The sequence below is a fragment of the Plecotus auritus genome (genome assembly GCF_963455305.1).
Source record: "Plecotus auritus genome assembly, chromosome: 1".
Lineage (NCBI taxonomy): Eukaryota > Metazoa > Chordata > Mammalia > Chiroptera > Vespertilionidae > Plecotus > Plecotus auritus.
In genome coordinates this window covers 70,763,606-70,779,248 of record NC_137770.1, presented here as the reverse complement: position 1 = coordinate 70,779,248, position 15,643 = coordinate 70,763,606, and the positions used below count along the sequence as shown (strand labels likewise).

Sequence of the window (15,643 nt, the reverse complement as noted above, 5' to 3'; positions counted from 1 at the left end):
AAAAAAAAAAAAAAAATTACTATGTGGAATTTTAAAGTCATTTAACTCATTTGTACACCTGGAGATTTGGCAGTATAACTTAGAAAGAATGCTACCTGAAAGGACCAAAATGTTGCTAATTCCATCTTCTATTCCACCTAAGTAGTTCCAGAGATTAGATAGGGAAGGTAACCAGCCACTTTGTTGTGATAGAAATGACAGGCACTTGATTTTCAAAAGATAATTTACTTCTGCTCCATAATACTTTCAGTGTAGTTTGGCTTGACTTTAACTAATGGCCATGTATGTCCCTCATCTTAGGTAGAATAACCAAACTGGTTTAAAATTACTTGGATGATCTATGTTTGTCACTGAATTTTGAAATATGCCATCACTAAAAAAAATAAAGAAGTGAAAATAACAATACAACTCACTCTCTGTGTCATACTTTACAATAAAACAAAAATCCTTGTGCCGAAAGTGCTTTACTCAGGGCTGTGCACTTCTCTTTTTAGCCCGAGACAGGTATTATCTGAAAACACAAATTGTACTTAAAAACCCTAAAATCTCTATGCAGGGTGGGACAAAAGTAGGTTTATAGCTGTGAGTATGCAAAACAGTTCATTCTTGTATTATTATTTATTAATTACTGTATTGTTTTCCACACAAAGAACTAAAACCCTACTTTTGCCCCACCCTATATAAGATAGTAGTACTTTCAAGTGGACCTACTGATACATAATATAGTATTAGTTTGTTTTCTTTTGAAAGTATCAAGCAGAAAAATCTCTGGTTAACACTTTTCTCTACATGCAAAATAAAATAGTCTTACACAGCAAGACTGTTTCTGGACCTTGAGTTTGTGGGTACCATTTAGAAACGGGAGCAAAATACAGTGGAAAAGTTGTGAGAAAAATGGAAAGAACTAAAAAAGAGGAAAAACATTAAGTTGCCATCATTGCCAGTTTTGACTGCTAGCAGAGAAATGCCAATCAGATATAAAATAATACACACACCACACTGCAGCCTCTCCCAGCTTTTCCAATGGTTACTGCAAGCACATTTCTGACCAAAGGGGTCAGGATTTAAAGCTGGCTACTTTTCGCACAATTTTGCAAGTACAGCAGAAAAAAAGAGAATTTCTTAATTGTAGCTTACTCCTCCACCACCCCTCAAAAAAATGAAGTTAAAAGAGGAAAGCAGAATGGTAATTTTAAAGGATATTTTTTAAAAATCGATTCATCAGACCTATGATTATCATCCCAGTTTATCCACTGTAACCATAAGAACAGCATTATGTAATTAACGAGACAAATCTTTGAACCAGTATTACAAGCATGTCCCAGTAATTTTTCCCCTATTAAAATATTTTTAAAAGTGAAAATCAGCCTATCTTGGCCTGTTAAAGACTGCCAACCCTTGCAATTATACGCAAGGAAGGCAAGAAGAATCTTCAGTGTCAAATGCCAAGAACGTATTTTCAGGAAATGAAGACAGGCAAGGCCCAAGTGTACACGAGGCACACAGTAAAAAGGTACTTCTCCACCTGTGATCTTGAAATTACAAATGGAGAATGAGAAAGAATGAGTTTATATAAGCATATGTTTCTCTATATTTTTATAAATATTTATATAATTTACCATGAAGACATGCAAGTAGTGTTATAGCAACTATTATACAATATAATACAGAAAGATGGGTCTTCCAATGTTACAGTTGCTTTAGGTAAACAGCAAATATGTCTTATCTATTGCATTCCCCTATAGTGCTTGAAACCAGAGAGAAATTAAGTTTCCACACTATGCTACAATTCTTATGGGAGTCAAAATATGCCTCAATAGTGTTTTGAGGTTTGTTTTTTTTGTACATTTTTTTGTTTTTGTTTTTTTTTAGAAAGCTCAACACAGATAAAGAGAACAAGGTAAGTTCAGTGCAGCTTCAGGGCAACTTTGATGCAGCATTAGAATATGTTCACTCGGTGAGAAAATATATTTCTTTCCCCCCCCAAATTCAACCACATTAGGTTTGGCAGCAAACACAAGGTCAAAAAGAAAGCACAGATTTTGCTAGAAGGCAAATTTCAACAGCAAGCAGACCAATTTACCTGACCTTAATAAGGTCTTTACAACACAAAAAACACCAGAGTATAAAAAAAACCCATTTTCAAAGTCTACTATGATTTAATTTTGCCTGATTCCTGTTAGCAGAAGAGTGCGATTAGAACAAATATGATCCTCTTTATAGCTCTGTAAATTGAGATTACATAGAAATCAGGTCAAGAAACCCAAATGTTCAAACTAAAGCACAGGAGAAGCTGGTAAAAAAAACTTTAAAAGATAAATATTGAACCTAAATTTATTTCCCCAGATACTCATTCCTAACTGGCTCCATGTATAAAATACAAAGTTTACGGATGATAAGTCTCAACAACATCCCTAATTTCTTTCTACTTTTCTTTTTAAATCTCTAAAAGCATAAAGTCATATTTCACAGCACTGTACTTCCTTGGTATCATCTTGGAGGTTGGCATTAGAAATAGTTGGAACCTAGAAGAATTAAGGAATCAAGGTCTACTCTGGTCAGTTTTCCTTCCACAAGGAAGAAACTAACAGGGAAGGAGCGTTCATCTACCTTAAAGGGCATTAACCCCCACTCTGCCCCTCTCTCCCTAAAGCACTAAAGCCTGCAAACTAGTTCTATTTAGACTTTCCCTTCCATTACCTAGGTGTCATCAGTTATTTCTCACAATAAAAATATACTGAGACCATGGTGCTCCAAAGAAAAATATTAGCATATGCTGCTAAAAGCATATTAAAATGTACTGGTAAAATAAGAGAGACTGGATCAGGTGAGAAATGCTAACTTTAAAAAAATGTGAAATCCAAGGAGGGTACTAGGAATGAGGCAAAGTAAAGGTGTGAACTCTCCATATAGATAGATACACAAGCTAAATATATGTGTATCAGCACTGGCTCCCCACCAACAGACTTCTTACATACTTTAATATTGGAGCAATTCTGAACTCCAAAGTTGAGAAGTTTTGAATGAAAATATTAAAACAGGAGTTTTCAATTTTGCTATATAATGTTTGAGGATAGCTGTGAAGAATAAGGAGGCCAAACCCTTTAAAATTCCATTCCATCTCCTACCTTTGACTCTTTTGTTTTAGAAGCAGCTAAAAAACAGAAAAGAAAGTTCATTTAATCAGTTTCTCCCTCTTGGATTTGCTAGACTGCCCTTCCTATGCAAAGGCATTAATTCTTGATCTGCTTGCTGCCTGCCTTAGGTAATTCCTTATCATATATTTATGTCTCCTTATAAATAATTTATCATGTTACTTTCTTTTGCAAGAGAAAATCAACACAGACTTTTAAAATAGACAGTATAGGGATACACATGCATCAGGTTTGGGGGGAGATCTTCACCTTTCACGGAGATGCGGCTTGGCTCCTATCTGCTGAGTTTACTGGCTGACTTACTCTTCCCTGGGGGGGCTTTAGTGCTGGCCGAGTGGTGGTGGAGGTTGCCAGATCCTTTCAGGCCATTCTTGCTGGGTTTGCAATGCTCCTGTTGGCAGGACCTCCTGGAGGAGGAAGATCCTGAGTGGCTGGGAGGTGACTTGCTTCTCCCCAGATGCGGGGATGAACTCCTCTGGTCATGGTGGGGCCGTCCAGCCCTAGATGGTGAGGAACTAGATGTGCGAGGCAAAGAAGAACTTCGAGGAGAGGCACTGGGGCTCCTGCGAGGGACAACTGGACTCTTGGGTGGTGTTTTTGGGTTGTGAGGGGATCCTGGACTCTTGCACTGAGTAGTGCTCCGGGGTTTCTGAGATCCATTTTGAAGAATTTGGGCCAGGCGGGAGAAAAGGTCTGAGTCAGAATTGCTACTCCCTAGGACTTTGTATCTGCGGAGCCTTAAAAGAACAGAGAAAAATTATTTTCATTTTAATTCATTTCAGGTGTGCCTATAAAAGTCCCAATCATAATTTGTATGATGTGAGTCAAAATTCAGGAAACACAGGATACAGCTACTCTTTTACATACCAGTTCTATGACCCTGGACAAATTAGTTAATCTCTCCTAGCTTTTGATGGGAATATTATCAATCTCACCACGTTACTGAGCAGCCAAGGGCAATAACCCAAGTGAAGTACTTAGTTGGAGGTCTGCCATTCAGAAGCACTTGGGTGTTGTTAGTCCCCTTCCTCCTATGGCATGTTTGCTCTTCTGATTTTAGGATTAAATAAAACATCTCTAGCATAAAATGCCTTAACATTTTGTTTAAGGCTTCTAGGACAGGAATTCTGCATACATATACAGGCAGTCCTCGGGTTACGTTGGACTCGTCGAACGTCGTCTCGTGGTTACACTGCCATCTCCCATTTATTTATTTTGCAAAAAAAAAAATTTACATCGCCATCTCCCATTTATTAAAAAAAAAAAGTACATACGTCATTTTGACATATGTACATATGTGCTTTATGTTTTTTATCATTTATTTACCACAAGTAAAGGTCAGGAATTGTTATCTTTCTTTTAAATTTTTTTTACTGTTTCACTTCATTACTGCTGTGCATGTGCTCCATGTGAGTGACGTAGGTGCTTATGTAGGTGGGTTCTGGCTAACGGCGAAAATTGCAGTGCCATAGGAACGGATCTCCGACGTAACCCAAGGACCTACTGTATGCAAATATTAACCCCACAATGTAAGTTTTCAACATAAACTGTGCTCACCAATAGCAGGAACTATAGAAAAAGGTTATTTCAGCTTCTTTAATAGTTTCCAAAATAAAAGAGTCCTCACTGATTCCTCTGGGTCTCAGTCTCTGCCCTGATAGAAGGCTGAGATTCAGGAGAGCTGAATTTGGGAACTGACTGCCCCTCTTTAACTGACAAGTCAGAACTCCAAATCTAGAAAGTATTCATATGAATAGCAATGTCTTCTTTGCCCTAAATGTTTTTTTTCTGTTTTAGCTTAAAATCCACTCCGTTTAAGAATTTAAACCTCAAACTGCTGACATGCCACTCCTTACAGAAGGAAGTGGGAGAAGAACTTAAAGGTTGTATTAGTATGTACAGAATGCAGGTACATAAATAGCCATCATCATCATCATGGGTCAGCAACAAATTACTGATTTTTTTCTATGAATTTTCTTTCCTTCTCTTTCTCTACCATCTACTTATTCTGAAAAATGACATGAAACTCATTTGGGTTAAGTCTATTCTCAAGGATCTTAGAGTGAAAATTCTGAAATGGAATAAAATAATTCCTCTGTGCCAGGACCTAAGTAGGAAAGTTGAGTTCCCTCTGAGTATCCAGATGAGTCAACTCTAATATCTGGCACAATGCCACAGGCTTGACTTAGTTACTAAGTGCTACTTTTAGGGGACACCGTAAAATGCTAAATAATGAATGATAATTAAGATTTGTTTGTTGCAGTCCAAAGAAGTTCAAGCCACAGATATGCTATCTCTATGAAGCACAGATGCCAAGCAGAAAAAAAACAAAAACGGGATGCATAAATATTGTTCATAGAATCACCTTTTGAAAATCTCATAAAATGACTGCTGTTTACTCATCACTATTCTTCCTATGGAAGTCTTGTCCCATTGGCACTTTAAATCTAATGTTTAGTTACCCTGAACCTGAAACCTTAGGGCAAGTCAAAACTAAACTTTCTGTAGGTAAGAGTAACAAGTTCTGCTGTGTAATGATACAAATAGAATCTTACTTTATTTATTTATTTTTTTAAATAAATCTTTATTCAGATTATTACAATTATTTCTCCTTTTTCCCCCCATAGCTCCCCTCCACCCAGTTCCCACCCCACCTTCTGCCCTTACCTCCCCGCCAATGTCCTCATCCATAGGTGTATGATTTTTGTCCAGTCTCTTCCTGAACCCCCCCATACCCCTTTCCCCCTGAGAATTATCAGTCCACTTCCTTTCTATGCCCCTGATTCTATTATATTCACCAGATTATTCTGTTCCTCAGGTTTTTATTTATTTTTTATTTATTTATTTATTTTTTAAATATATTTTATTGATTTTTTACAGAGAGGAAGAGAGAGGGATAGAGAGTTAGAAACATCAATGAGAGACATTGATCAGCTGCCTCCTGCACGCCCCCTACTGGGGATGTGCCCGCAACCCAGGTACATGCCCCTGACCGGAATCGAACCTGGGACCCTTCAGTCCGCAGGCCGACGCTCTATCCACTGAGCCAAACCGGTTAGAGCTGTTCCTCAGGTTTTTAATTCACTTGATTTTTAGGTTCACTTGTTGATAGATATGTATTTGTTGTTCATAATTTTTCTCTTTACTTTTTTCTTCTTCCTCTTCTTTAAGAATACCTTTCAGCATTTCATATAATACTGGTTTGGTGGTGATGAACTCCTTCAGCTTTTTCTTATCTGTGAAGCTCTTTATCTGCCCTTCAATTCTGAATGATAGCTTTGCTGGGTAGAGTAATCTTGGTTGTAGGTTCTTGCTATTCATCACATTGAAAATTTCTTGCCACTCCCGTCTGGCCTGCATAGTTTCTGTTGAGAAATCAGCTGACAGTCGTATGGGTGCTCCCTTGTAGGTAATTAACTGTTTTTCTCTTGCTGCTTTTAATATTCTCTCTGTCTTTTGCTCTTGGCATTTTAATTATGATGTGTCTTGGTGTGGTCCTCTTTGGATTCCTTTTGTTTGGGGTTCTGTGCGCTTCCTGGACTTGTAAGTCTATTTCTTTCACCAGGTGGGGGAAGTTTTCGGTCATTATTTCTTCAAATAGGTTTTCAGTATCTTGCTCTCTCTCTTCTTCTGGCACCCCCATAATTCTGATGTTGGTATGCTTGAAGTTGTACCAGAGTCGTCTTACACTATCTTCAACTTTTTGGATTTTCTTTTTTGCTTTTTGCTTTTTCGGTTGAGTGTTTTTTGCTTCTTTGTATTTCAATTCTTTGACTTGATTTTTGTGTTCCTCTAGTCTGTTTTTGGGTCTCTGTATAATATTTTTTATTTCAGTCAGTGTATGTTTAATTTCTAGTTGGTCCTTTTTCATATCTTCGAGGGTCTTGTTATATTTATCGGCCTTTTCTAAAATATTCTTGAAAAGCCTTATAACTGTGGTTTTGAATTCTATATCCAGTCGTTTGTTTTCCTCCATTTCTTTCGTTTGTGATCTGATTCTTTGAGGCCGCATTTTCACTGCTTCCCTGAGTTGGTAAGGTAGATTTGTGTGCTAGGTTTCCAATATGGCCCAGTGGGTCTGCCTCCCCAGTTAACCTGAGGTGGACACACTTGGTGCACCCCTTTGTGGACTGTGTGTACAGCCTTGTTGTAATTAAGTCTTGATTGTTGTTGGTTTCACTGGGAAGAATTGACCTCCAGGCCAGTTGGCTGTAAGGATCAGCTGTGTCTATGCTGGGAGAAGTTCGGTGCTGGAGACAGCCTTATAGGATTAGACTTGCCAAATTGCAATAGCCTCTGTGCTCAGCTTGGATGGGATAGAGTCTCAGTCTTGGCTTCCTGTCAGCCTTACCCTTGCACGCATGTGCGCACCTTCAGACCTCCGCCTTCCCTGGCTCCTGAGTCTCCGCCCGAGAGTCCAGACTCCCCCCACAAGAGCGTGGGTCCCCAGCGGCTCGCCTGGAACCGGGGTTCAGTGCAGTCAGAACTGGGGCCCAGTGCAGTCAGGAAGCTCCGACTCCCTTCCACTAGGGAAAGCCTGTGGCAACCTCCGCAGCCTTTGTGCGCACTGGCACGCGCGTGCTTTCAGTCCTCCGCCTTCCCCGGCTCCCAAGTCTCCACCCGAGAGTCCAGACTCCCCCCACAAGAGCGTGGGTCCCCAGGGGCTCGCCTGGAACCGGGGTTCAGTGCAGTCAGAACTGGGGCCCAGTGCAGTCAGGAACCTCCGACTCCCTTCCACTAGGGAAAGCCTGTGGCAACCTCCGCAGCCTTTGTGCGCACTGGCACGCGCGTGCTTTCAGTCCTCCGCCTTCCCCGGCTCCCAAGTCTCCGCCCGAGAGTCCAGACTCCCCCCACAAGAGCGTGGGTCCCCAGGGGCTCGCCTGGAACTGGGGTCCAGTGCAGTCAGAACTGGGGCCCAGTACAGTCAGGAACCTCTGACTCCCACTAGGGAAAGCCTGTGGCAACCTCCGCAGTCTTTGTGCGCACTGGCACGTGCGCGCTTTCAGTCCTCCGCCTTCCCCGGCTTCTGAGTCTCCCCCTGAGAGTCCAGACTCCCCCCGTAAGAGCGTGGGTCCCCAGGGGCTCGCCCGGAACTGGGGTTCAGTGCAGTCAGAACTGGGGTTCAGTGCGTTCGGGGGCTTCCTTCCCCCTTCCGCCAGAGAAAGTCAGCCAGGCTCTCAGCCACCCTTCCTCTCTAACCCTTTGCCGTACCTCCAATTCTCTGTGAGCTTTTCTCTTTCCTTCTAGTTGTAGAATTTTCACTCAGCCAGCTTTCCTGTGGTTCTGGATGGTGTCCGTTCTGTCTTTTAGTTGTAGTTTTGAAATTGTTGTGCGAGGCAGCAGTTTAGGTGCTTACCTATGCCGCCATCTTGGTTTCCAATTTTCTAGAATCTTACTTTAATATGCTTCAGATATCCTTGTAACAGGAAGAGGCCTATTATTATATTATCTCGGAAGGGCTAGTTTTCATGTAAATGTACTTGGTGTACCGGTTAATAATGCGGATTTTTTTCAATAGATGGAGTTATACATATGTGGATATATATGCGATTTGATATGTATGCTATTTTGTTGTATTGACAAGCTTCAAAACTTCATATGTCAAATTTTCTGAAGGTGTTAACATCATAGATATTTTTACCCTTAAAAAAGTCCAATTTCATGCCAAAAATAGAGCATTTGTGGGAAGTTTTAGTCCATTACTTTATTTTGAAGAAAAGTGCTGCTGAATACTTCAGGAAGCTTATGGTGAATATGCTCCATCCATTTCAAGATACTTGTGAACGCTGGTTTATACTTGTGAATGCTTTAAAAGTGATGATTTCGAAGTGAAAGACAAAGAACGTCCAGGTCAACCGAAAAAGTATGAAGACCAACAATCAACAATTACAAGCATTACTGGATGAAGATGTGTGTCAAACTCAAAAACAACTTGCAGAAAGATTAAACATTGCTCAGCAAACAATTTCCAATTGTTTACAAGCAATGAGAAAGATTTTAAAGGAAGGAAAATGGGTGCCACATCAACTGAACGAAACACAAATGGAAAACCAAAAAGTCATCAGTAAAATGTTGCTTCAACAGCATGAAAGAAAGTCTTTTTTGCATCGAATTGTGACTGGTGCTAAAAAGTGGATTTAAGAATCCCAAACACAAAATCATGGGTTGATCCAGGTCAATCATCAACATCCACTGCAAGGCCAATCACTTTGGAAAGAAGACAATGCTCTGCGTTTGGTGGGATCAGGAAGGTGTGGTGTATTATGAGCTTCTAAAACCAGGTGAAACTGTTAATATTGCTCTCTACTGACAACAAATAATCAATTTGAACCACGCTTTGATCGTAAAACGACCAGAATGGTCCAGAAGACACGGCAAAGTAATTTTGCTTCATGATGATGCACCATCACACACTTCAAAACCAGTTAAAGACACGTTAAAAGATCTTGCTTGGGAAGTATTAACCCACCTGCTGTATTTACCAGACCTTGCTCCTTCAGATTACCACTTGTTTTGATCGATGGCACACGCACTTTCTGAGCAGCACTTCAAAACACACGAAGAAGTGGAAAATTGGGTCTCTGAATGGTCTCCCTCAAAACAAGTAAAGTTCTATTGGGACGTATCCACAAATTACCTGAAAGATGGGGGAAATGTGTAGCTAGCGATGGACATTACTTTGAAGAAAGCACTTTTGATGTTTCTCGTGAAATTATCGTGTTTTCTTTGCTTACAAAATTCGCATTTTTAACCAGTTAAAAATTCGAATTAATTGTTAACTAGTTAATAATGTGGATTAACTATTAACCGGTTAAAAGTTCGGATCAATTGTTAACCAGTACATAATACAAATTAATTATTAACTGGTTAAAAATGCAGATTAACTGTTAACCGGTTAATAATACAGATTAACAATTAACCAGTTAAAAATTCGAATTAATTGTTAACTAGTTAATAATGTGGATTAACTATTAACTGGTTAAAAATTCGGATCAATTGTTAACCAGTTCATAATACAAATTAATTATTAACTGGTTAAAAATGCAGATTAACTGTTAACCGGTTAATAATACAGATTAACAATTAACCAGTTAAAAATTCGAATTTTGTAATCATAGAAAACACGATAATATCACGAGAAACATCAAAAGTGCTTTCTTCAAAGTAATGTCCATCGCTAGCTACACATTTCCCCCATCTTTCAGATAATTAGTGGATACATCCCAATAGAACTTTTCTTGTTTTGAGGCAGACCATTCAGAGACCCAATTTTCCACTTTTTTGTATATTTTGAAGTGCTGCTCAAAAAGTGTGTGTGCCATCCATCAGAACAAGTGGTAATCTGAAGGAACAAGGTCTGGTAAATACAGCGGGTGGGTTAATACTTCCCAGGCATGATCTTTTAACGTGTCTTTAACTGGTTTTGAAGTGTGTGATGGTGCATCATCATGAAGCAAAATTACTTTGCCGTGTCCTCTGGCCCATTCTGGTCGTTTTACGATCAAAGCGTGGTTCAAATTGATTATTTGTTGTCAGTAGAGATCAATATTAACGGTTTCACCTGGTTTTAGAAGCTCATAATACACCACACCTTCCTGATCCCACCAAACGCAGAGCATTGTCTTCTTTCCAAAGTGATTGGCCTTGCAGTGGATGTTGAAGGTTGACCTGGATCAACCCATGATTTTTGTGCATTTGGGATTCTCAAAATAAATCCACTTTTCAGTGCCAGTCACAATTCAATGTGTTAGAGAGTAGACATTTTTGAGCATGCTTCCTCCTAGTCCACTTAGCCTTGAATCCCAGCTGCACCTCACAAAATAGCCTTGCAAGATAGAACACTGTCAGCTTTCTGAAGAACAGGATGACCCTGTAAATAACATGGTCATCAATAACATGACCCTGACATTACTTAAGAGAAACCGTTTTGTCTTAAATTGCTTGCTCTGCAAAAACAAGATGTGGTAAATGTGCTTAAAAGTGGTCCTGCGCAAAGGGTCGGGGCTGCTCCCTGGACTCCCTGCGTGGAGAAAGGCAGAGCAGTCGCTAGCCGGCTAATAAAGGCTCCCTAACTTTTAATTTGGTCTGGACTCCACTGGTCATTCACTCGCGTTCACTCCACAACATTTGGAGGCCCCAGCAAGATAACCAGCCTTTGACTGGTCTTGTGACCTGAGCCCACTGGGGTCCCCAGACTCTCCAACCCAGGGGGAGATCTCTGAGAGACATTCCTCAGCCCCGGGACTGGTAGAGGTCAGAGACCCCGCCTGCTAAATTTCCTGATTGACCTGATCGGAGCCGCCTGGATCTGGTTCTTACCGGTAAGAAACTTATTTCTGATTCTGTGGGTGCCCATCTAGGGTCTCTGGAAGGCTGGATGCAGCGCTATTTCCAAGACCAGATCCTGGTGCACGACGGTGCCCGGTGATCCTCAGTTGGTTGTCATTGTCTTTGTTATTCTGTGTTATTGTGGTCTAATTGTCTCTATCATTAGAATGGGTCAGTCTGCTTCATGTTCTTCTGTCTGTACTCCCCTGCAATGTTTTTTGAAAAATTTTCAGGAATTCAAGCAGCGAGCGGATGACTACAGAGCCTCCGTTAACGCTTTTGATTTACGGAAATTTTGTGAGCGGGAATGGCCGACTTTCCTATATCCCAGTGAGTGGCCCCTGGAGGAGGCCACCGATCCAGGGCTGGCAAATAACGTCCACCATGCTGTTTTCAACAATCCCGGCCACCCAGACCAAATTCCTTATATCCAAATTTGGATAGACATCTTGACTGACAATCCCAAGTGGCTCTGGGACTGCCAAAAACCTCCCCAGAAGAAGTAAAAAACTCAGACTGTCTGGTGTATAAATGTAAGTGTGAGAGTCTATGTAAAAGACAGTGCAAACCCTGTTTTAGGGGGAAGACAGTAGAGAACTTTTAATTGCTTTTCCTTGATTTATAATTTGCTGTATTAGTTTAAAATTTTGGAATTCTAGGGTTAATTTAAGGGTATAAAATTTGTGAAGGTTGCCAATCCAGAGAAGTTTAAACAAAGGCTTGTTGGGTTAAGATTACTCATAATTAACTGCTTATAGGCTGCCTTTTTCAGCCCTGCTAGCAAACAGAGGATCATGTGGTCCCGAGAACTGCGACCTGCCTGCCCTTCCTGATAGATTTACAGTGGGTCTCTGGAGGAGGAAGAGAGCCAAAAACTGCTCTGGAACAGGTGTGAGAAAGGGTAGAGGCGGTAGAATTCACTCTCAGCCTGATGAGATAGAGAAGCCCTAGGCTGGGGGACAGGGGATGGTTGGAGATATCAGAAGTGGTGAAGGTTGAGATCTTCTGGGGCCTTGAAGTAAAGAAGGAAAATCTGGGAGGGAGAGCAGCTGTTCCTTAAGTGTAAAAAGCCTGGTTATACAGGATCTCAGACCGCTTGCCTTATTTCCCCTGCTAAGGGCAGAGTAAATGGTTAATGCAGAAAAGGGGAGAGGGAAGCGTTGGCGGGGAGAGCAGGGAGAGATAGGTTTTTGTTGATTTTGCTGGCTACAACCCGCTCTGCTGGCGTCCTTGGTTTCTTGCTTATCTGAACTATGCTGAACTCAAGGCTTTACAGTCAAAACACAGTGGATCTTCCTCTGCCCCGTTTTCTTCTTTTTAACCCTTCCAATACACATAAAGAAAATCTCATTGTCTGAGCCTGGCAGGGCAGGGTTACTGGGTACTTCTTGGGTGGTGGTGGAATATTCAGCAAAGGAACTTTAAGATATAATATCTTTAATGTTACAACTAGTTTAAGTTTTAAAAATCTGTCTCTCAAAAAGAAATATTCTTACCTACTCTTAGTTTTTATCACAGAAGGTCTAAGTCATAAATGTTAATCTAAGAAATTCTGGCTGTTTACTTTTTAGGAATCATTAAAGGATTGTGGTTTCAAAGAATAAGGAATACTGAGTAGAAGGTCTGAGGCATGGTTATGCATTTTTAAAGGACACAGAAAGAAGGTTTGAAGGCTAATTTGAAAGTGTAAAATTTATAAAGGTTGTGTATGTAATAAGAAGGAGAAGAGAAATGTTGAAAGGAAATCAAATAATACAGGCCAGTAAGCCAGAAATAGTAAATAATTTACATTCTGCCTCCCTAAACAGAGGGTAAATAGTTATGCCAAAGTACTTAGGGAGGGACTGATAAAAGAAATCTACCAGTTACTGTTCATTATAATACATTCAGAAAATATTACTTTGGAAAGTCCATATAAAGGACTGGCAAGGAAAATTCTATCTTAAAGCAGGTCAGTATATTTTTCTCCTTATACAATTCCTCCGGTTTGGCAATACTTAATAAATAAATAAATCATGGCAATACATTTCTTTGCATAAATTCAGTAAGACCGGTTTCCAATAGTAGTTTTATTAACCAGAAAGTTTGACTGGGGTATCATGTTTTAAAGAGCCCTGCCTGAACTCTGAAGACTTGAAGCCAATAAGAGTGTCATGGAGAAAGTCTGGTATCCTGCTTGGTAGCCCTGAAAATAGCTGGTGCTGGAGCATCAGGCTCATGCCCTACCATCACTGGCGGTTGGTCAGAGTAGAAGGGGAGCAATAAGGGCGCCTCTGCATCCCTGCGGGACCCCCACGCACTCTGAGCCGCGATGAGTAGGAGGGCTGAGATGGGCCTTGAAGCCTAGGGCATGGGCCCGGGTAGAGCCACTACAGGTGAGGACTTCACCTAACTCAGCAGATACTACAGGCAGGCCTGAGGGCAGCTGGATGGCTTGGTTTCCTGGCCCTACGGGGCACATTAAGATTCAATCATGAAATTCCAGCAAAGGTAGTCAGTTACCATTCTTGTTATGTTTATGCAAACAATCAGGCCAAATTAAATACAATAGATAAATTAGTCTTGAGTTAGCTCTTTTGATAAACATGGGGGTAATTTTGAGGAGAAAAATTCTATTTCAATAGAAGTTATTAAAACTGAAAGGTTTTCTTTCCCTTCCACCAGACCATTTGTTACAGTTTGTCTCCGCCAGGTCACAAGCCCACCTCCTTCTGTGCCCAGGCCTCATTGTCCCTCTGACAGACAGCAAGGATCTCTTGGCTCTGAGAGAAACCTCTGACCCACCTCAGCAGGAAGTAGCTAGAAGAGCCCACCGACGTCCATTTTCCCTAAAATAATTCAGAGCCAGGATCCTTGAGGTAATATATTAGGCAGACAGATATGAGCAGAGCAAGGACGATGGGCCAACTAGCACTACCAGATGTAATTAAGTCTTTCCATCTCTACCTATGTGAGACAAGGGGACTCCCCATAAGCAAGAGGGAATGAGGCTGCAGATGAAGCAGCCCGGGAGGCTGCCCTAAAACCAGTGGGGCCTCTACAGATTCTAGTGACTCTTCCAAACCCTGACCTACCCACCTCACCAGCTTACATGGAAACCCAATCTAGAAAAGCTGAAATCCATAACCAATCTTTACTCAAGTTCTTACAGGCTTTACAGCCTACCCAGAAAGCAGTCCAGAAGCATGTCTGATCCGGTCCCTCCTTCCACCCTGGTGACTCTGTTTGGATAAAGAAATTTGCCACACAAGGACTGACTCCTACCAGGAAAGGACCACCCCCACAGCATTCAAGGTCGACGGGATCTCGACGTGGCTTCATCACACCTGGCTTAAGACAGCCCAGGCAAAATAGAGAGTCCAGGACTCTTCGGACCCTCTAAAGATTAGTCCTGGCCCTCATTCCAGGCCCTTATCTTATAAACAGGCCCACTGACTTTATTCAGCAGAGAATTAATTCTATCAAGCTTATAGTCCTCATGGGTTAATATAACTCACTCGCCAACAATGACCCAAAAGAGTCAATGATTTGATTCATGTACATAAAACCAGTGGGTAATGTTAGAGAGTAGAAATTTTTGAGCATGCTTGCTCCTAGTCCACTTAGCCTTGAATCCCAGATGCACCTCACAAAATAGCCTTGCAAGATAGAACACTGTCAGCTTTCTGAAGAACAGGATGACCCTGTAAATAACATGGTCATCAATAACATGACCCTGACATTACTTAAGAGAAACTGTTTTGTCTTAAATTGCTTGTTCTGCAAAAACAAGATGTGATAAATGTGCTTAAAAGTGGTCCTGCACAAAGGGTCGGGGCTGCTCCCTGGACTCCCTGTGTGGAGAAAGGCAAAGTTGCCGGCTGGCTAATAAAGGCTCCCCAAATTTTAATTTGGTCTGGACTCCAGTGGTGGTTCACTCGCGTTCGCTCCACAACAGATGCAAAAAAGACTTGCCGTTGAAGCAACATTTTACTGGTGACTTTTTGGTTTTCCATTTGTGTTTCGTTCAGTAGATGTGGCACCCATTTTCCTTCCTTTAAAATCTTTCCCAGCCCTAGCTGGTTTTGCTCAGTGGATAGAGCATCAGTCTGCAGTCTGAGGGGTCTGGGGTTCGATTCCAGCCAAGGGCACATGCCGGAGTTGCAGGCTCGACCCCCCGC

The 15,643-nt window shown here is 41.2% G+C and overlaps 1 protein-coding gene across 3 annotated transcripts in view; it reads right to left on the bottom strand.

The window, feature by feature from the left end:
* Positions 1 to 1,414: 1,414 nt before the first annotated feature.
* TTBK2 (tau tubulin kinase 2) overlaps positions 1,415 to 15,643 on the bottom strand; it is a 164,055-nt gene continuing 149,826 nt past the window's right edge. For 2 of the 3 annotated variants that reach the window (XM_080674759.1, XM_080674761.1), the window contains one exon: positions 1,871 to 3,892. In XM_080674759.1, the coding sequence (XP_080530885.1) occupies positions 3,430 to 3,892 (463 nt within the window). In that variant the 3' untranslated portion in view covers positions 1,871 to 3,429. Of the gene's footprint in view, positions 1,533 to 1,870; positions 3,893 to 15,643 lie in introns of those variants that run through there. The other variant, XM_080674760.1, reaches the window with a different exon arrangement.